This window comes from Pangasianodon hypophthalmus, chromosome 8 (assembly GCF_027358585.1).
Source record: "Pangasianodon hypophthalmus isolate fPanHyp1 chromosome 8, fPanHyp1.pri, whole genome shotgun sequence".
Lineage (NCBI taxonomy): Eukaryota > Metazoa > Chordata > Actinopteri > Siluriformes > Pangasiidae > Pangasianodon > Pangasianodon hypophthalmus.
Window position 1 is genome coordinate 23,364,354 of NC_069717.1, and position 24,498 is coordinate 23,388,851.

Below are 24,498 nucleotides of genomic sequence, written 5' to 3' on the forward strand. Positions count from 1 at the left end.
CCTGTTTCCTCCTTATTTCATGGCAATAAAAGGTCTGGAGTTGATTCCAAGTGTTCAATTCGCATTTGGTAGCCTTTCATGGGAAATCTCACTATGCGATCCAAAGAGGTGTCGATGCAAGTGAAGGAGACCATCATTAGGCTGAAAAAACAAAACAGACCTATCAGAGAGATAGCAGAACCTTTAGGAGTGGCCAAATCAACAATTTTGTACATTCTTAAAAAGACATAGTGCACTGGTGAGCTCAGCAACACCAAAAGGCCTGGAAGACAACTAAAGTGGAATTCTTTCCTTGGTGAAGAAAAACCCCTTCACAACATGTACCCAAGTCAAGAACACTCTATAGGAGGTAGGGATATAAGTGTGAAAGTCTACAATCAAGAGTCAGCTTCATGAATGTAAATACAGACAGTTTATCTCAAGAAGCAAACCACTCGTAACACTCAAGAACGGAAAGGCCAGATTAGATTTTGCTAATAAATAAATAAATAAATAAATAAAAAGCCTGACCAGTTCTGATGCAAGATTAACTTGTGCCAAAATGATGGGAAGAGAAGAGTATGGAGAAGGAAAGGAAGGGATCATGATCCAAAGCATACCACATCATGTGTCAAACATGTGGAGGCAGTGTTATGGCATGGGCATGTATGGTTGCCAGTGAAACTGGGTCACTGGTGTTTATTGATGATAAGTCTGTTGCTAGAAGTGGCAGGATTAATTCTGACTTCTATAGAGCTATATTTTCTGCTCAGATTCAGTCAAATGCTGTAAAACTGATAGGACAGTGCTTCACAGTACAGATGGATGATGACACAAAATATACCATGAAAGCAACCCAAGAGCTTCTTAAGGCAAAGAAATTGAATGTTCTTAAATGGTAGAGTCAGTCACCTGACTTCAACCCAGTTAAGCATGCTTTTCACTTATTGAAGACAAAACTGAAGGCTTGGCAAAACCCTGGGGGTTCCTTCATCCATCAGGGTGCAGACTCTCGGCCAGACGCTGGTAGGGCATGTGATCTTTGGTGCTATCATCAGTTTCTACATGCAAGGGAGACAAACGGATCAGCAGGCATATTCAGACCAAACTGACTCACCTTCCTGTGTCAGTGATGCCCTTTTTATACTCCCCTGGCTTCTCGTGGTGAGGAGCCTCCACTGCTGTCATTGGTGGCCAGCTGTGTGTGGTTCTAGCACTCCGCCTCACAGCCATGTGCTCCCGTGCTCACCACAACAGCAGAGGTGCTGAAGTGGCGCTGTCCCTTCAACACCCGAGTGGCAGTTGCACAAGGAGTGTATAGAAGTTTTTGTGCAGGGGCACTCGGCTTATCTAAGCACATTAAGTCTACCTATTTAGTGTACTAAACAATAATTTACTTTTTTTAAACATTGTCTTTATAAAAAAAACACTTACACTGAAAAGACAATTAAATATAATGAAGTGTACTTCCTGAGTAGCATTAAAGCATACTTTGAATGCATACTTTCAAAAAGCAAAATGCAAAAGTATACTTTTTAAATAATATTTAAGTTGACATAATTAAATATTCTTTAGTTTATGTATGCTTTAGAAATATATTTATTCAAGTGTAGTTCCTTACAGCATGCCAAAGAATACTTTAAAATCTATTGCTTTAAAAATGCATTTTGAAAAATACAGAAATGTATTTTAGGTGCATTTCCAGAAATGAAAAATATACTTTTAATATTCTTTATATACTTGAAGTATACTATTTATGCATGTAGGTAGGCTTTGTTTTCACAAGGGAGTGAACAATCTGTATAGTTGTGTTTATTTGTTTACACATATTAGTGTAAAATTAGTATCATAGCGTATACACATTTTGCTATATGACTACAAGTTGTACACTGATGACATCTTTGTAGATTGTTATTTTATGTGAAGTGCACAGAGTACAGAAAGTGAGGTTCTGAGATTTCATTGGATTTCTATGGAGTTTACACTTCATTCATGTGCACAAGTGAAAATCTGACTAGAAGCATAAAATAAGGTGGCGTCATGCACAGGGAGGAATTTTTGGCCTTCATTTATGTGCCTGTGATGTGGAAGTGTGGCTGGAAACATTTTTTAAAATGGAGTTGAATGAGGTCTTGACAGGACACGTGATGCTTAATGTGATGCGCTAACATCTGACATCTAATTTGAATCATTTTCAGTGGAACTGTCATAAATAGAAATTGTAACAGTATTAAATATTTATATTAATGGTATTAATATTGTCATGTTTGGGAGACGAAGGCAGATGCAAATGCAGATTTATTTAAATAAAGTGCAGCAAGATCACCAAAACCGTGAAAACAAGAACCGGAACTAGAACAGAGAATACTAGGCAAAAACGTCCAGGCAATAATCAGGGTGAAAAGAGACACAGGTGCAAGTGATACCTAACATCATGTGTCATAGAATAGAATCTCCTACAATCGGGGCACTTTCAACAAGCTTTTCAAGGGGTGACTCGCTAAGGAGAGCAAACCTGTTTGACATGTAAACCAGAGAGGAGTAGTGCTTTCATGGGTGAGCCTTAAAACTGGCTTTGGCTCTGCGCCTATGCCCGTGGGAGCTGAATATATCTACCTGAGGCACCCACACTCCTCTACTAAAACTATGCTGCTCTTCCTGTCAGTAGTTCTCTCTAATGTGTGCATAGGCACTACGTTTCACATTTCAGGGCAGAATATGGTGAAAAGCACTGTCATACGTGATCACAAAATGTAGGTGATTTTTCTGTAAGGAATCCCATCTCACTGTGTTTGATACTCTTAGAAAAAAGGTTCTTTGAAGTTTCCTCAAAAGTCACTTTGTACAGTTAGGGGTTCTTTTCTGCTTAAAAAGTTTCTAGTTTGGTATTCTTTTTTCTATCTGGTTTATTAGCTCAGAAAAAGCAATCAAAGATACTGTGGTTAGGACAAATTCCTGCAAAATTATCTAGTGTGTAGTGAAATATTGACGCTAAGTATTCGATCATTCCTGTTTGTCAGAATTCTTGTGAAATTGTATGTAATACATTGTGGGTGGGTCAAGGGAATGGCTTTAGTGCAAGTATTTTGTTTTCAATTACTGCTGGTACTCGATATACTATATATAGAGAGATCAGTGCCACTGGTGCAGCACTTCAACACATCCAACAGCATCTACATCCAACATCACTGCTTCAACACATTCAGCAATATGCTGCCTTTCCTGAAGCTTACTTTACTCACCTGTAAGTTTCTTCCATGCTTTTCCATATGAAATCCATGGGTGTGTTAAGCTAAATTTTTACCTCATCCCTCTTAACAGGAGAAATAGGAAAGTAGTCAAATTTATGTTCTTTTGATAGTAAACTATCTGTGTTTTGCTTTACAGTACTTATTACAGCACCTGGCTTGCTTGTTTCTGGAGGTAATATTTGAATGCAGTCAAACACCATGATTTTAAATAACTTAGCATATGATAATGGTTTCACACTGTACCTGACCAAATAATTCAAATATCTGTGTGTATAATCTGTTCTTTCAGAGAATGTGATTACCTGCGATGGTGATGTCCATCGCCTCACTTGTGGTAAGTTTAATTGTCTTTCATAACAATGCTGTAATAAATGTGAATTTCTTTGAACTGGAAAGACTTGTTATATTTATATGTTTTCAGACTATGGACTGATAGTGGTGTGGTCTACTCTGTACGGCCGTACGGACAGAAGCATCTGCAGTACTACACATCCCCCTCTTCAGGTTACTGATACTAGCTGTTCCTCGAGTATTTCCACTATTGCTGAGAGGTACAGTGTTTCTTGGCTTATAATTTCTTGGGTAGCACAACTGGCAGAAATTTAAACACAAGTGAATTAATATCATTTATATAATTCTGTAAAATATTTTATACCACTGTCCTCCTAAATGCTACAATCTAATTGGTCACAAGGTGCTGATTAATTTTCTACAGCAGCTCTATACACTAGACAATTTTTTTGTCTGATTAATTTCAAGAGAGAGGAACAAAAAGTGTTTGTGCTGGTGAGGAAATGTCTATATCTGCTATAACGTTCAAGATAAGAGAAACTAACTTGTTGCACAACATTAAACATAACTGTAAAGGGAACATATCCTTCTTTAATACGTAACAAACTGTGATAGTTAAGAAATTGCTTCTGGATCAGAGGGATAAAACACTTCAAGGCATGCTGTTTTTGAAAAATAATCAAATTCAGTGTAAACCAGATCAGTAACCCAGAGCCTTAACCACTGAGCCACCACTGTTAATTAAGTGCAAGTAATTAAAAAAACTAAGAGTCAAAAATTTGGAGTCAAGGTAAGGGTTAAGCATCATATTATTAGCTGTATTATAATTATGTCAGCTGAAGGTCCTCACAAGGATGGTAAGACAAATTCACTTTCACAGAGTTGCCTCACCCCTTTCTAACTAAATAGACAGGCACTGCCATTTTCTTTTTCTTCTGTGATCATTATAACGAGAAGATTTATACACAACATAGCTCTGCTATTTATTCCAAATTCTGAATGCACATAAGCCAACACTTTAACCCTGCTGAGAACATTTGGTTTGTTCACCCAAACAGATGCAATGGACTAACAGAGTGTGAGGTAAATACGGATTTGCTTGACACCCCTGACCCATGTGAAGGAACCTACAAATACTACCAGACCATTTACAGCTGCTACCCTGTCCGTAAGTAGTCTATAGACTGGGTTATGTTAGAATTTATGAAGGCTCTTATGAAATTGGCATCACAGTGCAGAATTCAGGATGTTCACTGCTAACACACTAATACTGATCCAATACTGACACCTCTTTCTCACCCTCTGCAAGCTTCTGCTTGCAATTTATGCAGAACATTAAAGAAGTGATAGCGATGTGCTTTAGGACAATTTTTTTCAATATTCATGTGCAACTTTGTCATGTGACTTGACAAAAGGTGCTCACATGACATTAAATATATATATCAGAATCAGAATCAGCTTTGTTCGCCAAGTGTGCACGCAGACACACAAGGAATTTGTTGTGGTTTTCTTTAAGGTGCTCTTGGTACATACATACATACATATCTTACATGAGAACAAAAAAAAACATTTAAATAATAAGACTTAACAATAAAAAAATAAAAAATAATAATGTGTATGAATCTGGAACAGAAGATTTATGTACAGATTTGTGCATTATTTACTCTATATACAGCTGTATAAATAAAGAGATATGCATATGTATTTACATAATACTTGAGAAAGAGGTAGTAATTAGAGATGGAGGATGAATTACAGAAATGAATTATAGAATAAAAAAACACAGGTAATGATTCCTGTGTTAGCTGTTTAAGCTGGAGATGGCATGGGGGAAAAAACTGTTTTTATGCCTAGATGTCCTAGTGCACAGAGATCTGTAACGTCTGCCTGAAGGGAGGAGTGCAAACAGGTTGTGGCCGGGGTGAGAGGGGTCTGTGATGATGTTAGCTGCCCGTTTCTTCACTCTGGAGTTGTACAAGTCCTGAAGATTGGGCAGGTGCACACCAATGATCCGTTCTGCTGTCCTAACTATATATATATATATATATATATATATATATATATATATATATATATATATATATATATATATATATGAAAAGAAAGTACACCCTCCTTCCACCCTCCAATTGTGTGGTCCTCACCAACTTCTATAAACAAGTCAATACCTCATTTGGCTGCAATTACAGCTGTAAATCTTCTAGGATATGTCTATATCAGTTTTGCACTTCAGGATCCTGATAAGTTCATTATGTCCATTCTTCTTGGCAAAATTGCTCAAGCTCTGTTTAGATTGGGCTTGACCATTCATGTTCTTGGTTTTGAAGCACTCCATTATAGCTTTGGCAGTATATTTAAGGTTGTTTCCGTGTTGGACGGTGAACCTCTGGCCCAGTGTCAAAACCCTAACCAGTTTTCCAGTCCCTGCTGATGAAACTCATCCCCACAACATGGTGCTACCAGCATAATTCTTCACTGTTAGGATGAAGTTCTAGGGTGAAGAGCAGTGCTGGGTTTTAAAGCTTGATGATAGAATGATCTATGAATACTTATGCAAGGCTGGACAATATCTGGATATTGTCAGAATTCTTGTATTTGCTTTGTCTCCTTCCTCTAGAGAAAGCTGTGATCTGTGAGCACGGCTACAGCACACTGGGATGTGGTAAGAACTATTTGTCCTTATGGTTGTGCTACTAAGCTTTATATTACTTTTGATTTTGCTGCTAATCTACAGCAAGCTTACCTGTATATCTGTGCAGGTACTGGTGACGGTATTCTGATCATAAATGCGAACTTCGGGCGTGCTGATACTACAACCTGTTCAAATGGAGTCCCCAATGGTTTGACCAAGAAAATCAACTGTTATGCTCCAAACACACTCGCAACTGTGGCAAAACTGTAACGTATTTTTTTTTGTTTGTTTCTTTTTTTAAAGCTTTTTTTTAAGCTTTTACTTAATAGATGCACTTGTCCGGTGCTCAAAGAGGCCATGTTAACATCTTACTTTCATTTACAGGTGCAATGGACAGCAGAGTTGCACTGTGGAAGCTTCATCCACCGTCTTTACAGATCCTTGTCCCCACACTGTTAAATACCTCACTGTGTCCTACATATGCATTAGTCAGTGAGTGTCTCCCTGACAATACTTTATTTATTTATTTATTTTTTACCTCTTTTCAGTAATCTTGGGTAAACAGGAAAGAACTAAAGCCCTTATGAACCATGATTAAAAGTAGGCAAATAACTTCAGAAAACATTAAAGTAGACAAGGACAAATAAATTCAGAAAACATTAAGCCTAGCCTAGGTTCCCACAAAGGGTTGATACTCATGAAGTCATATGTTTACTATGGCACAGAATATTTTTAGTATTACCTTTACTTTAAATGTGCATACATTATCTTTTTTGCACCTGTAGCATCAACAGACATTAATTCTCATTACTGCAATACGGCCAGGTGCAGGGTCTTTAAATGTAGTAAAAATAAAATTAGATTAAATTCGGAAAAATAAAAGTGCACACTTCATAAAAAATTCAGTAAATTCCAGCTATATTTATCTATTATGCACATTGAAAGTAAGGCTATGAATGGTTTATTTTTCAATGGTATACTCCAAATTGGTTGAGAGTTCTATGCCTCTTATCTACAATACTGTACATATTACATTTTATTTAAAATTTTTAACATTACAGAGATAAAAAGAAAAAAATACATAAAATCTTTTTCATTACACAATTAATTTGTTTCCTGCAGGGGAGGCTGTAACACGGGATGTTGAACCATGAGGTTTGTAATCTTTTTTCCCCAGTTTTTTTTTTTTTTTACTCTTATATTATGTTATATTACATATTATAATATTATAGATAATAGATAATATATAGATATAGCTGTAGATAATATAGTATATATTCTATTATCTGCTACAAATAATGTCTTCTGTGACCCCTGCGTTTGCACCTGTAAGTACCTGAAAATCGTGTATGCCTGTGTCTAACTGTGAGTTGCTCTCTCTCTCTCTCTCTCTCTCTCTCCCATGTATCTACTGAAGGACATTCAGCCAATACTGAGCCCCACATATACTGTATCATATATTATATTCTATTTATACCACAGTGTTGATGAATTCTCAGTGCTGCCTGGTCAGAAGGTTACTGGTTCATTTTCTAGAAAAGCAGCTCTGATCATAGTGCTGGCTAAAATTCAAATCACAGGCTAATATTAAAGCGCTCATTCTAATAAATTATCATTTATATAGTAACAACTCATTCACAGGGACGTTCATCTAAATAATATTCAAAATAATAAATGGGTTGTTACTTAGCAGTATGTCTAATCATTGATATGTTGGAGTTTTCTGTAAGGAGATGGTAAGAGTCTCTGGTGTCAGCGTTTTGTAGAACAACAAGGTCTTTAAGACAGAGGACTTTCTGCTTATATCTGCTATAATGTAAGTGATAGACCGGCCCGTACACTAATAAATCAATAAATGTAAGCATTGGAAAACTGCTGTAGTATAAGAGAAATAAAACACAGGTGTTATTGGAAAATAATTAACTTCAAGGTGGTAACAGTTATCAAACTGTCACATCACCCTGTTGGTTTTTTTTTTTATCTTGATTAATTTCCTATAACATTATGACCGTTCATATTTTATTCCTTATGTATTAAAGTCAAAAAGTGTAAGTTCAAGCCAATGAAAAAATTTCAAGGCCAAAGAAGATTTAAATTTTTAAAAAGTTCCCAAATACTAACATCCCTATGTAATGTTAATTTTGTACCAAATCTCAAAAGCTGATACAACACAAAATATACTGCAGAAAAATATTCCAAACTAAAATTAAATTAAATTTTTTTCATCTTTATTCTTCATCACTTCTAAAGTACAGTATAAACATTATTTTATGTGCAGTACTACAATTACTCTTTTTTCCTTGTTTTTACTGCTATTGAAGGTATACCTAGAGGGACTGCAGCTTTCTCCCCAGCGGCCTCTCTTCAGTCTGAAAAAGACTCAGCTTTAAATATGCAACCAGGCACATGATAACGTGCTGGAGTCTTGGTGGTGGTATACTTAAACTTTGCATGTTATATAATCAACTGATCTAATGATTTTATTCTTGAAACATGTAATCTGTTCCTCCTAAACTAATCCACTTTTCTAATGATTGTGCAATAAACTTTCCTCTGAGTGCAAGCATAAAAGATGAGAGTTGTGTGAATTCATGTGCAGTTGGTTAAAATTGATACAGTTTGTGTCCAGTTCATGAGCTGATAAACAAACTCTAATTAACATTTTAAAAACAGAGCTCAAGCAGACAGGTGCAAAAGGTAATTCAAAGGCAGAATACAGATACATAGTCCAAGGCTGTAACACAAGTAGGCATACTTAAGAGATCAGTAATTACACTCATTAAGTTATTAAAGGCATTCATGCACAGACAATACATGTCAAGTGTTCAATAAAATAGATCAGAAAATAAGGAGAGAATGATTAAGGGCAGCATAGTGTAGCAGCGGGTAGTGTTTGCTGGCTGAAAATATTTTAACACTTCAAACAGTGGTCTAATGATTTTAGAAAGTATAACACTTCATAGGGTAAAGAAGACTTTGGACCAGGGTGGAGAAAAATGATCCAATTTTAGTCATGAGATTTTGATGGTCCAAAATTTTATCCCCTTAAACATTGGTCTGAACATTGCTTAATATAGGAAAATAAGAGATTTTATGCAACATAAAGAAGAAGAAAAATTTGGGCACTTGGACTGGACACACAATATCCTACTTTAGGAAGTCTTACTGTTGTATTCTTTCACATTGGGGTGCGATTCCGGTGGCCCAGAATAATTTAGTCCCTTAAACAGTGGTTTGAGCATTGGTCCATCTAGGAAAAGGCATTTGATACAACATAATATTATGCATATAAGGGTGAAAGTGGTTCAAACAAGACATTGTGTTATTAATTTGTACTACCAAAAAATGAAAAGCACCTTAATTCATTTACCAATTCAGAGTCATTCTACAAAACATTAAAATTAAAAGAAAAAAGACTGCTGCAGTGGTGGCTTGTCCATATGGGGCTGTTTATCAGCATTTATATCAGCTGTTTAACAAATGTTAATCTTCATAAAATCCTCATTCACAACTCAATACATTTAAATTCCACTGAAATTCTAATTACCTCTTCTGAGCGGCCAATGATTTCAAATTGAGTTATTTGGCAGATAAAAGCCAATGTACTGTTGATTTGCTCTTGTTTCAAGATTGCAATTACAGGGCAGTGCTCACACCATTTAGCTTCCATAGAGTTATTATTACACCTAGTGCTTGTTACAGTTTCTTTTTTGACCACTAATAGAGGTTCACAGAGTCAAAATTTGTGCTGCCCCATGTTCACTCTATGAATATTTTCAGTAGAGGAGGAGCATGAACCGAACAGTTAATGACATGGTTGCTAAATTGGGTTTAAGAATACTTTGGGCATCCAAGATATATAGAAAAAAATGAAATACTTGAAAGGCTGAGAAAGACAAGAAACATTTTTCCCTTTTCCAATGGACAAATGTTTTGGACTAGTTTTAGGTATTTTGCATTGTTTTTGTGATGTAGTTGGGCTGGAAATATTGCTGAAAACTGGCAACCCAGGTTAATAATATTAGCTTGAACACAGTTGAAGGTATGTTTAACAGATAACACAGGGACACCGCTATTTTTTAAATTGTTTTTAGTGTCTCTGCTGATGTCCCGGATCTAAAGTGTTGCACAGCATTAAAAGAAGATGCTGTGGCAAATAGAACTGATTTATAAACCAGCTTTCATCCTCCAAAACAAACCGTGCAGTCTTTAAACAGCTTTTCCCTCATAAGCTTGGCATGCACTAACTCTTTCCTCAGCTAAAACATTTGTTTACGGCTATGCACAGACCAGCCCGGCCTCCATTTATACAGTGCCATTTCTTTTATCATAATTAAATGACTAGTTTTATATGGCTTAATTTATGGGCTTGTGTTGGCTTACTTTCTTTATTTTTCATGTTCTTTAATTAATGCCAATAATATAAAACGATTGAGTTCCCAAAATTTTCTGGATGGTATTCGACCTAGTGAACTAGCATGAGGAGGTGTTTCTGACAGACACTACAGACTTTGACAGACTATACCCAGGTGATCATGCTCACCAAGCAGGCCACACAGGAAAACTGGTATGTTTTAATTATTTTGAAGTGTCTCGGCTGATTCTCGGAATGTGAAGTGTCACAAAGCATTAAAAGAAGATACCATGGTAAACGGAACGGATTTATAAGCCAGCTTTCATCGTAGGGTCATAAAATCATAGGGTCTTTAATTTTTTTAATCTTTTCCCTCATAAGCTTGAACACTGAATAAACTTGACAGTATAATTCATATATAAAAGTGTACGGTGGCCAACAGGGGCCAATGCGCTGCAAATACAGAAAACGCATGTAAATAAGGAAATCGCATGCAAATACAGAAATCTCATGCAAATACAAAAAAAGGAATGTAAATAAGGAAATCGCATGCAAATACAGAAACCACATGCAAATACAGAAACCACATGCAAATACAGAAATCTCATGCAAATACAGAAATCTCATGCAAATACAAAAAAGGAATGTAAATAAGGAAATCGCATGCAAATACAGAAACTACATGCAAATACAGAAATCTCATGCAAATACAGAAATCTCATGCAAATACAGAAAACGCATGCAAATACAGGAATCACATGCAAATACAGGAAACGCATGTAAATAAGGAAATCACATGCAAATACAGGAAACGCATGTAAATAAGGAAATCACATGCAAATACAGGAATCACATGCAAATACAGAAATCACATGCAAATACAGGAAACGCATGTAAATAAGGAAATCACATGCAAATACAGGAAACGCATGCAAATATAGAAATCACATGCAAATACAGGAAACGCATGCAAATACAGAAATCACACGTACTGTATACTAGGTACCCAAGTGTTGGTTCTAGTGTTAAATATACACCGATCAGCCATAACAGTAAAACCACTGACAGGTGAAGTTAATGATATTAATTATCTCGTTACGATGGCACCTGTCAAGGGATGGGATGTTATGGTAACATACCTATTAAATGTGCAAATGAAATAAAGTAAGGAGTTTCATAGCTACTTACCACAAGTTTCTTGAAACATTCCTTTAAAAAGTAATGTGTTTCATTGCCATATTACCGTTTTTAATAGTACTTCGTTATGTAATTATGTATGAGCTGTGTACCTCCATTTGCCATTTCTTTTCCCAAAATGAAAAATACAATGCAATCTATTTGCATTTTAATTTTCCATGTAAGCATGCAACATTAGTGTCAAAAATAAAAATCAAATCAAACCATAATGTTCTTCATCATTTCGATATTTTATGGTCATAATCAAAATTAAAAGATAACATGTTTTAATACCGAAATGTAAAATGAATGAATGAAATCAAAACCAAGTGCAAGCGATTGGGTTTTCAGCATGGAGGCGCTGTTAGTGTCAAAAGGGAAAAAATGCAAATGATCACTGGCGCCATCTGCTGGTCATTTACTTTTCATTTCCTACTTCGCCTTTTCATTTCCAAGGTCACCCAATATTCTAAGTAGCTATGGCCGGGGATAAGATTAAGGCCACGCCCACTCACAGTTCTACTCTTATTGCCGCGCAGTAACGTGGAGCGCGAGACTCCAGCAGCATGTAACAGGTGGCTAGCCAGTTAATGGAGTTAGCAGATTTTTAGGAGATTTTCCTTTTATTAACATGTTAATTTTTTCAAATTCATGTCAATTAACTTTTTTTCTGTTAATGCCAGGGCTATACCGGACCTGTTAAAGAGAAAAGCATTGTTTCTGTTTTGTAAAGAGAAAGAAGCAGAATTTTTGCTTTGTTCAAGGAACTCATGTCTGCAAAGAAGAGATGATGTTTTGGAAGAATCAGTGGGGTTGTGACATGATTTCCTTTTGGTGCTGCGAATAAAACAGCAGGAGTCGCTGTTTTAAGGGACACATTTTCTGGTCAGATTATAAGTCAAAAATTAGATAATCAAGGTCATTGGATCAAATAAACCAAATTAATTTTATTCTTATTAATGTATATGCCACCAACAATGAAAAATAAAATAAAAAAACCATTGGGCTCATTTTTCAAGACATTCAAGAGGACAATGTCACAGGTACACACTAAATTTCCCTCTGCTAATGTCATTTGGGTGGTGATTTAACACGGTTTTTGGTGAAAAATTGGATATATGGCCCCCTAAATCTGACAGCAGTGTAAGTGAAGTAAACAATGTATGTTTAAGATTGGGCATCATAGACATCTGGAGATATAAAAACCCACAATTTGAATAATAAGAATAAGAATAAATCTATGCAATCACGAATTGATGTTTGGCTCATTTCAGAAGATATTAAAGATAAAGTTGAATCCGATATAATTGAAACATCTATTTTAACTGACCGCAAAGGGATAATGATTAACATTTTATGTAGCCAATCTAACAAGGTAAACAGAGGGTACTGGAAATTTAATAGCAATCTATTGAACAGTAATGATTTCAAAAAAGAAACAAAGTGCGCAATTAAAAAATAGTGGAAGAAAGCATGTATTTTGCAGAGTTATTGTCAGGAATCTCCCCCTCGCACCGAGTGCTGTGTGCAGAAGCCTACAGCGCTGAAGCGCGCGCTTCTGTGTTGTCACGTCTTTGTTTACATTGGCATGTGTGTTTTTGTTTTGATTCCTGTCCTGTCTCCTTCCCTGTACTGTCACTGGTTATTTCCCGAATGTGTCATGATTACTCTCACCTGTTCCCAGTTTTCCCTTTGATTAGTTAGTATATTTAAACCCTCGTGTGTCTGTATCCTAGGCTAAGTACTGTTCAGTGGTTTGCTGCTTGTGGAGACCAAGCCTTTGTTTTTTGTTTTTTTCTTGGTCTTGGTCTTGGTCTTGTTTCCTGGTTTATGCTTTTGGATTACATTTTGGATTTGTCTGCCTGCATCTCTTTAATTAAACGCTTATACTGTATTTGCATCCGCCTCAGCTCGCATTCACATTACGTGGGAAACCTGTATCGAAAAAGAAAACAATTTTGTGAAATATTGTCCATTTCACAGAAGACTAAGGGTGCCTTCGTTCGATCAAGACAAAAATGGATGGAAGCAAGTCAAAAAATTACTTTAAAAATTTTCGTGTTAGAAAAAATAAAATATCTTGGGAAAATATCTTCTGTAAATAAGTTAATAATAAATGGTATTCCTAATGAGAATCCTAAAGATTTATCCAAATTTGTTGCTCAGTTTTATTGTCAGACAACCAATCTCTGAATATAGACAACTTTCTTAGGAATGTGTCAAAAAATATCAATACAGTAATCACAGATTTCAAAAGTTGTGAGATGTGTCAAAGCTTTAGAAATTCAGTAACTTATAGATAGTATAGACAGGCTTAAAAGCAACAGGTCTCCAGGTAATGATGGACTAACGGAAGAGTTTTATAAAACATTTTGCAATCATCTTGCTCCATTCTTACTTTCTGTTTTTAAAGAATCAATCGATTCAGGAAAATCTCCTGTCTTGCTGAAACAAGGATGAATTATACGCATACCAAAACCTAACAAAGATAAATTATCTATTGAAAATTGGAGGCCAATCAGTTTATTAGACCATGATGCCAAGATTTATGCTTTAATATTTGCAAAAAGAATTTCAAAAGATTTACGTTGAGTAATTGATGAACAATCAGGCTTTATGAAGAGGTGTTACATTGATAACAATATTAGATTGATTTTGGTTTTAATTGATTATAGACATCTTATTTCAGATGGAAGCTTTATTTTAGTTATTGACTTTTATAAAGCTTTTGATGCCATTGAACATTCTTTTATTTTTAAGGTCATTGAGTATTTTGGTTTTGGGAGGTTTTTTCTTTCAGAAAGCTATTAAAACACTTTATAATGGATGTAAAAGTTCAGTTCAACTATCCCATGGGATTTGACATTTGTCCATGGAATATGGCAAGGGTGTCCGATATGCCATTGTATTTTTTTTATTAGTTACACAAGTGATGGCAACTTATAAGAAAGTGATATTTCAGGGAATTTCCATGTTTGGCAAAGAAATTAAGCTAAGCCAAGTGGCTGATGATACAATACTTTTTGTTAAAGGCAGTGAAGAAGTAGAGAAAGCCATTAAGTGTATAAATTATCTGAGTTTATCTGAGGTTTTGGGTTTAAAGATGAATAAGCACAAATCTGTACCTTTTCCTCTTAAAGACTGTGTTTTGGGAGAAATAAGTGGAATACCAATTAAAGAAACAGTTACATATCTGGGCATAGTGGTGAGTAAAGGTCTTAGTCAAAGAAACACATTGAATTTTAGGCCTGGGCGTGTTCTCTCACTGAATGTCCCAGAAAATATTATCAAGGAATTAGATAAGGCTCTTTATGACTTTATATGGAAGGAAAAAAATCCCCACTACTTACGAAAAGATATAACAATAAATAACATGGAGGTCTTGAGCTATTAAATTTCACAGAGCTCAGTGATGTTTTTTAAGATAAAATGGATAATTGAATTTATTACAAACAAAGATAGTGTATGGAACATTTTTCCCAGTTATTTGTTTAACTCTTTAGGTGGCATTTTTTTTTTTTTTTTTTTTTTTTTTTTCTAAAATGTAATTTTTATATTGAAAAAAATCCCTACCAAACAAGTAAACTTTCACAAGAAGTCACTATTGGCTTGGCAATTAGCTTATAAACACAAATCTGTATTTTGTTTGGAATTACAAGGACATCTTGTACAAAAATAAATCTATTTTCTATCAGACATGGTATAATAATGGTATCATACTCAGAATTCCTTAAAAGGTTCAAGATTCCTGTGAAACCAAAAGAGTATGCTATCATTTTTGATGCAAGTCCAAGTAAGGTTGTCTCATTGTACAAATTGAGTTGCAAGATGTAATTTTATTTTTTGTTACTTCAAGATAATGAAGCAGATAAAAGGTCTGGAGTTGATATCAGGTATTGAGTTGGCATTTGGCAGCTGTTCGACTGGAGCTATGAATATGAAGTCCAAAGAGATCTCAATGCAAGTGAAGGAGGCCATCATTAGGCTGAAAAAACAACATAAATCTATAAGAGAGGTAGCAAAAACCATAGGTGTGGCCAAATCAACAGTTGGGTACATTCTTAAAAAGAAAGAAAGCACTGGTGAGCTCAACAACATCGAAAAGCCTGGACGACCACGGAAGACAACTAAGGTGGCTGCAGTGAAGGCCTGGCAAAGCATCTCCAGGGAGGAAACTCAGAATTTGAGTTTGAGAACATGGGCTCCAGACTTCAGGCAGTCACTGACTGCAAAGGATTTTCATCCAAGTATTAAAATTATGGTTATATTTACAATTATGTCACTTTGTCCAAATACCTTTGAGCCCCTGAAAATGGAGGTACTTTGCTTAAAATGGCTGTAGTTCCTAAACGGTAAATGCCATATTTTTATGGAACCTCTTAAAATAAAGCTGAAAGTCTACACTTTGATCACATCTTGACTGTTTTTTTTTTTTTTCAAATCCATTGTGGTGGTGCATAAAGGCAAAATCACAAAAACTCTGTAATTGTCCAAATACTTCTGGACCTGACTGCATATTACTGAAATCTGACCTTTAAGGACCATAGGAATCTGTAAAACTTTATCCAATAGCAAAGTAGATGGACAGGGAAAGTTCAACTCTGAGATTGAATAAAATGTTGGACTTGAAAGTAATGAAATAGGTTGGACTGTGATAACTGAAATTTCTCAGAAAGATCCCTGAAACTGGCAAAAGTGTTATCAGTATAAAAATCACAAGCCTACATTCGGCCAAGCCAAGGAAACATGTATGTATGTATATATATATATATATATATATATATATATATATATATATATATATATATATATATATATATAATTAATAATTACCAAACATATAATTTACTGCATTACTTCTAGCCAGCAAAGTGTTTCACCATTTATCCACTATGGCCATAAACAAGGACACAGAAAAGCATATACATTAATAGAATAGACAGTCCACTCATTTATTTACCACTATTTAGCTGTCTTTTAAAAAATATCTATCTTCTTCAAAATTCTATATATGATAATTAATGTTTTTATTTGTAGGCTAGCTGTTTTATTTTGATGTGCAAAACGTAGACTACATATTAATCGCGTGTAATTTAGGTGCTTTTGTAGGCATGCAGGTAGACAAGGGATGTAAGTCATAGGTATATTTAAAACTTATCAACCCCCCATACACCATACCCCTGTCTGTCTCAGATCAGTCCAGTGTAACGCGCTGACTAGCTTTACATGTGGAGAAGGCTACAAGGTCTTTAGGTGTCAATCGTGCGTCCTTTAAACACTTTGGCAAGAGTGCAGGTAGACAAGACAGGCAGGTAAATTTAAGAAACTCATCTTATTTTAGAACTGGAAATTTTGTACATTTGTTTCATCCTTAACAGTATAAACTCTTCACATTAATGCTGGGGAGACAGCCTGTGTGTGGCTGTTAATGAAGTGCGGTTTGGCGCACTCTTTGCACAAATAAAACAGCCTAAAAATAGAGATGTCCTGAAATAGTTTTGTTTTAACTGTGGCAAAGACAACTGCTTGACCAGTTGACTACTTTTTTAAAATTACTGGTTGACTAGTAAGACTTAGTGCAGGCTCGAATGTGACACTTCACTGCTGCACCTCTAACATGGCCCATGCAGACTGAAATGCTTTTTTTTTTTAAATGGAATCCAATGACATGTGACATGATTCTACACCCAGCGTCTTCGTGAGATGTAATAATAATTGCATAGCAACTTCAAAGTTTGTGGCAAAATAAACTCTCAAAAAGGGCACTAATACAATGGACCATCCAAAAACCAGTAAACAGGTTCACATTGCTTTTACGACTTTTTGCTCACCAGCCTTCATGACTAAGCCTATTATTACTGTTGTCTGCGAGCTGTAATTAAAATACATCTAATTACATATGTAATTAAAACAAAAATGTGACACAAGACAATGGGACTGCCCTTGCAAAAGAAAAGGGTAATTAAGTGTATTTTTGAAAAGTACATACTTTTAGGGTTAACTGGTTATACATACTTTAATACATACTAAATGTATTATTTTGAAACAACTGATGATAAATAAGTGGATTTAAATTGTAATAAAGCTATACTTAAATATATCTCAAATGTATTTCATTGTGCTTTTTAGCTTAGTTGCACTCTTAAAAATTTAATATCTAGATACAATTGTTATAACACTTGAAGTAGATTATAAATATACTATGAGGTGTACTAATACAGATATCACATATACTTCTGTGCTACATATACTTCAACTAAAATACAATTAAATACATTTAAATATCGCTAAATAACTAAAATACATCAGTATCACTAAATATACCTGAATACTTTGAATAAAAAGTTAAAAAATATATATATCATAAAAAATCATAATTTACATGTTTTTTAAAACATTATCTTTATAAAATAAATAGATTTAAGTTGAAAAGATAATTAAATAGACTGAATTGTACTTCCTATGTTGCATTAAAGCATAATTTGAAAGGCATTGCTTTAAAGTATACTTTTTAAATAATATTTAACTTGACATTACAATTAAATATGCTTTAGTGTAAGAATGCTTTAGAAATATATTTACTCAAGTGTAGTTCCTTACAGCATACCGAAGTATAAATTAAAATTGCCTACTTTAAAAATACATTTTGAAAAATACAGAAAAGAGAGAGAAATAACAATTCATGAATAAAAATGATTGACAAATGGTTGTGGTAAGGAATAAAACATGGACACACCCATCTTCTGGTTCTAGTAAAGACTCGGACTTTGCACTTACTGGAACTCGTTTATGCACTTACTGGAACATCCTGACCCCAAGGCATACAAGATATAACAAAAAGGTGAACTAGTTTTTCAACATCATAAAATCATAATATTTTCAGAGCTTCTCTGTCTGACATATTTTGTTTGTCATCATCTGCAGGTGTAATTACAATCTAACTATAGGTAATTAATCAAAATTGTGATAAGGCATTGAGACTGCCCTTGTAAAAGAAAAGTGTAAGTAAGTGACTTTTAAAAACTATGCTTCTTAGGAACAGTACATACCTTTAGGGTTGACTCTCTATACACACCTTAATTCATACTAAATGCATTATTTTGGAGCAACTTATGACAAATTAAGGGGGATTTAAATGTAATTTAATATATTTAGTTTTGCTTTTTTCAACCAATTTAGTTGCACTCAAGTAGACTTAAAAATGTAATATCTAGGCACAATTGTTATAACACTTGAAGAAGATTATAAATATACTATGAGGTGTACTAATGAACATATCACACATACTTCTGTGCTACTTCTACTTCAACTAAAATACAATGAAGTATGTTTAAATTATATCTCAATATCACTAAATAGACCCAAATACTTTTAATAAAATGTAAATAAAATATTTATAAAAAATAAAATTAAATTAAAATTAAATTAAATTAAAAAAAATAAATAAAATAAAATAAAATTTAATAAAATGTAAATGAAATACTTTAATAAAATGCATGCTAAATTATGCAATTAAATATATATAATGTATATAAAATAACCACTGAGCTCCACTTCTTCAAACCAAATTCTACATTGATCAGGAATTGAACCCAGGCCTCCTTTAATATCATTGATGTGTAACTCTTTAATGTGCTAAATTTACATGTATTTTTAAAACATTATCTTCATAAGAAAAAAGCACTTGAGTTGAAAAGACAATGAAATAGACTGAAGCGTTCTTCCTATGTTGCATTAAAGCATAATTTGAAAGGCATTGCTTTAAAGTATCCTTTTTAAATAATATTTAACTTGATATAACAATTAAATAGGCTTTAGTGTAAGAATGCTTCAGAAATATATTTATTCAAGTGTAGTTCCTTACAGCTTAATGAAGTATAATTTAAAATGTACTACTTTAAAAATACATTTTGAAAAATACAGAAAGGTAGTTTAGGTGCATTTCCAGAAATTGCATGGAATGCAGAATTTACTTTTAATATACGTTACATACTGTAAGTATATTATTTATGCACATATGCTTTGTTTTCACAAGAGAGTGAACAATTTGTATATTTGTGTTTATTTTGTTTCCATATATTAGTGTAAAATTAGTATCATAGTATATACACATTTTGCTATATGACTACATGTTGTACACTGGTGCTATCTTTAGGACCCAGGCACTGAAAATTCGGCCGGTCATTGGCCATTAGGCCCAGGCAAAGGGTAGCACATGGGCATGGTGGAGGGATCTGCACCGCCCCTTTTTACAGGGTACATTAACTTGGTGCATATATTGTACATACTTGTACATATATGTATGAAACTCAGTGCACATATTGTTCTCATCGACCCGAACAACTTTTGTGCTGACAGTCATTGGCTCCGCCCAACAGGAATTCAGCCATTTTGGATTTTGTGAAAAGAGCATGTGGTGAACTTTTAAATACTCCTCCTAGGGGATTCAAGTGATTGTCACCACGCTTGGTCAACATTGTGTCATGTCAAGACATTGAGGATGCTAAATTGCAAATGGATTTTTAATATCTTGATTTTTAATATTTTTAATATCTCGAAAAGTTTTGCCATGGCAAGGCAATAAATTTATGGCGAAAAAAGGGACACAGGATGTGTTTCATATCTTCTGAGTGCATTGAGTGATTTAGATGAAACTTGAGCTGTATTTTTGGTACTGGGGGCTGAGAACATGGATGTAGCTATTCTGTGTCATAGTGCCACCAACTGGCAGCAGGAAGTGTGTGACTTAAAACAGACTTTGCAATAATCCTCTTATATTTACCAGAATTACCTCAAACTTGGTCAGAATAATGTCAAGACATGGCTGATATAAAATTGTTAAAGGATTTTTGATATCTTCAATAGTGTTGCCACTAACATTCAAACATTAATTCTCTTTTTGAGAGTTTTTGGGGCTCTTAGCATACTTAGCATACACATGGGCATGGGGGGGGGCTCTGAAGCGCCCCTTTTTGACAAAAGTGGTGGAATCAGTTTTACCTACAGTCACCAAACGTGATACATATATTGTTCTCATCAATCCGGACAATTTTCAAAGTTGACAGACATTAGCTCCACCCAACAGGAAGTAGGTCATTTTGGATTTAATGTGGATTTTTTGAAAATTGCATGCTCTGAATTTTTAAATACTCCTCCAAGGGGATTCATGCAATTCTCATCAAATGTGGTCAACATTATGCCAAGACACTGAAGATGCTAAATTGGGAACGGATTTTTGATATCTCAAACGTTGTGGCCATGGTGAGGGATTAAACTAATGACAAAAAAGGGAAAAAGGAAGACTCTCATATCTTCTAAGTGCACTCTCTGATTTAGATCAAATTGGTGTTGTATGCTTGATAATGGGGGCTATGTTGCACCCCTTAAATGCATATGCCCAGTACACATTACTTCACTACAATTAATTACTGGCTAATAAGGATAACAACATATATCTCTTATCTTCTTCACGCATTATATCACCAATTATGAGCTGTATGTTTGGACATGGAAGCTGTTGTAAAGCCTTAGACCTGGGCTTAACCTAACAGATCAGCACAAAACAAGTTACTCTACAGCACTCACTTGAATATGCATTGTTTTCATGCACCCACCGGGTGGCGATGGCACTGTAGTGCTTGGGCCCATCATCGCTGCTTGCAGCTATAGTCGTAGATTGTTTCTTTACGTCAAGTGCACAGAGTAGAGAAAGTGCTTCTGGGATTTCAGTGGGTTTCTATGGAGTTTATGCTTCACTCATGTGCAAAAGTGAAAAATAGGCTTGAGGCATAAAAGGAAGGTGGCATCATGCAGGGTGGAATTTTTGGGCTTCACTTATGTGTCTGTGATGCACAGCAATACCACAGATTTCTGTGGTAAGGAGTAAAACATGAAGACCTGTGCTGTTATAGGGTAATGATTAAACTGTGAGTGGTAAAACATCACACCACCTGGCATAGATTGTTCTCGCAAAACTAGTTCAGATGAAGTGTCACATCACTCCATCTTCAACAAGCCTGAGTGATTGCGTAATGGGGACATCAAAAAGCAGAATCTTCAATATTCTACATAGTGATAAAGAACCTCCACCTTTTGATCGAAGCAGGCATGGCAAATCATAATAAACCTAAGGTTTGCTCGGCTACTGTGGGGCAAGACCCCATTTTCTGGTTCTAGTAAAGACTCAGACTGCAGCATTCTGCACTTACTGGAAGTTGTTTATGCACTTACTGGAACATCCTGACCTCAAGGCATTGGTTCAAACAAGATATAACAAAAAAGGTGAACTAGTTTTACCACATCATACGATGACATTATATTTTTAGAGCTTCTCAGTCTGACATATTTTGTCTGTCATCACTTGTAGGTGTAATTACAATCTAATTATAGTTAATTAATAAAAATGGTGATAAGGCATTGAGACTGCCCTTGTAAAAGGAAAGTGTAATTAAGTGACTTTTAAAAAGTATGCTTCATAGGAACAGTACATATCTTTAGGGTTAACTCTCTATACACACCTTAATTCATACTAAATGTATTATTTTGGAACAACTTATGACAAATTAAGGGGGAATTAAATTGAACAACTTATGACAAATTAAAGGGGAATTAAGTTGAACAACTTATGACAAATTAAGGGGGAATTAAGTTGAACAACTTATGACAAATTAAGGGGGAATTAAGTTGAACAACTTATGATAAATTAAGGGGGAATTAAATTGAAATTATGCCATATAATTTTCATTTTATAATGAAAAATATGCCATTTAAATATATCACAAATGCATTCAGTTTTGCTTTTTTCAACCAATTTAGTTGCACTCAAGTAGACTTAAAAATGTAATATATAGGCACAATTGTTACAACACTTGAAGAAGATTATAAATATACTATGAGGTGTACTAATGCACATATCACATATACTTCTGTGCTACTTATACTTCAACTAAAATACAATGAAGTATGTTTAAATTATATTTCAGTGTCACTAAAATATACCTGAATAATTTAATAAAATATATATATATATATATATATATATATATATATATATATATATATATACATATATATATAAAAAAACATTTAAATATACTTTAATAAAATGCACGCTAAATTATGCAATTAAACATGAAACATTGAAACATCTAAGCACAACCTTCTGATGAATATTCCAATGCTTTAACCACTGAGCTCCACTTCTTCAAACCAAATTCTACATTGATCAGGAATTGAACCCAGGCCTCCTTTAACATCATTGTACTCTTTTTAAATAATACATAACTTGACATTACAATTAAATATGCTTTAGTGTAAGAATGCTTCAGAAATATATTTATTCAAGTGTAGTTCCTTACAGCATACCAAAGTATAATTTAAAATGTACTACTTTAAAAATACATTTCGAAAAATACAGAAAGGTAGTTTAGGTGCGTTTCCAGAAATTGCATGGAATGCAAAATTTACTTTTAATATACTTTACATACTTGAAGTATACTATTTATGCACATAGGTATGCTTTGTTTTCACAAGAGAGTGAACAATCTGTACATTTGTGTTTATTTTGTTTCCATATATTAGTGTAAAATTAGTATCATATTTTTATCAACATTTTGCTATATGAGTACAGGTTGTACACTGATGCCATCTTTGTAGACTTTATGTGAAATGCACAGAGTATAGAAAGTGTGCTTTTGGGATTTCAATGGATTTTTGTGGCATTTACTCTTCACTCATGTGATGTGGCAAGTGTGGAGTGAAACATTTTGAAAATGAAGTCGAATGAGGGCTTGATACAACACATGATGGTACAGTAGTTTAAAAAAGTGTATACTGTCATAAGACAGTGGGGACCCTGGCAGGTCTAGTTATGAAATCATAACTAAAGGTCAGAGCCAGAATGTAACACAGCCAAGAGGGCACTCTGGCACATAACGTGTCACCTCACTCCACCTTTTACAAGCCTGAGTGATTGCATAATGGGGGGCATCAGAAAGCATAATCTTCTAAATTCTACATAGTGATAAAGAACCAAATCATAATAAACCAAAGGTTTGCTCAGATACTGTGGGGCGAGACCATTGCTTTATACAGTACGTCATTAGCAGTATTTTATAGTCAACACAAAATTTTACTGGGAGCCAATGTAGTGTGTATAAGACAGGAGTAATATGATCAAATTTTCTGCATTCTGCACATACTGGAGCTTGTTTATGCAACTGCTGGAACAAGGCATTAATCTAACCTAGATATGCCAAAAGCATGACCTAGTTTTTCCACGTGATGTAATGACTTTATATTTCTTAGCACAGCAAAGTTTCTGAGATGAAAAAGGTTATCCTAGTAATATTATTTAATTATTTAATAATTATTTATTCTAATGAGAGACTGAAGTCAAAGATCACACAAAGGTCTTTCACTAGACACAATGCAACTATTGTCAGAAAGTAGGAAGTAGGGACTGAGCATCTAGTGCTTAACATGCTTTTCACATTCCTCAACTGTAATTTAGCTTAGTTTGTTAAAGACACATTCTGAATTGCAATCAAATAATTGAATAATGCAGAATACACAATTAGAGAATTTAAAGTAAAGAAAAGAATGAATAAAATATGTATGCATTAAAAACAATAAACCAACATAAAATAATAAAATACATAGGAAGTAAAATGGACTGGCTAAAAAGGGCATTACAAAATATTAAAAAGCCTAATGCTACATGGAATGGTGCACTTCACATTTCTCAGTCTCTTTTTTTTTTTTTTATTTAAGAGTGACAGCTGAAAGTTTCCCACAGAATTTGACCTGTTCTCTCT

The 24,498-nt window shown here is 34.5% G+C and overlaps 1 protein-coding gene across 2 annotated transcripts; it reads left to right on the forward strand.

The window, feature by feature from the left end:
* The first annotated feature begins 2,460 nt into the window (after positions 1–2,460).
* On the forward strand, positions 2,461–8,724 carry LOC113533316 (rhamnose-binding lectin). 2 transcript variants are annotated; one of them, XM_053235822.1, is made up of 10 exons: positions 2,461–2,535; positions 3,367–3,402; positions 3,520–3,564; positions 3,652–3,781; positions 4,580–4,689; positions 6,139–6,183; positions 6,281–6,419; positions 6,538–6,645; positions 7,276–7,308; positions 8,475–8,724. In XM_053235822.1, the coding sequence occupies exons 1-9, from the start codon at positions 2,532–2,534 to the stop codon at positions 7,298–7,300; spliced, it is 642 nt and encodes a 213-aa protein (XP_053091797.1). In that variant the 5' UTR covers positions 2,461–2,531; the 3' UTR covers positions 7,301–7,308; positions 8,475–8,724. The 2 variants fall into 2 exon arrangements, with proteins under 2 accessions (XP_053091797.1, XP_034162791.2); XM_034306900.2 differs by lacking the exon at positions 2,461–2,535 and adding an exon at positions 3,076–3,223.
* The last annotated feature ends 15,774 nt before the right edge of the window (positions 8,725–24,498 follow it).

What these genes read in the sequence shown, in the direction of transcription:
- LOC113533316 (XM_034306900.2), top strand. Translation starts at nt 3,190, where the DNA reads ATGCTGCCTTTCCTGAAGCTTACTTTACTCACCT. An exon ending in CTCGCAACTGTGGCAAAACT is followed by an intron (nt 6,420 to 6,537) that starts GTAACGTATTTT and finishes TTTCATTTACAG; the next exon opens with GTGCAATGGACAGCAGAGTT. An exon ending in TCCTACATATGCATTAGTCA is followed by an intron (nt 6,646 to 7,275) that starts GTGAGTGTCTCC and finishes TGTTTCCTGCAG; the next exon opens with GGGAGGCTGTAACACGGGAT.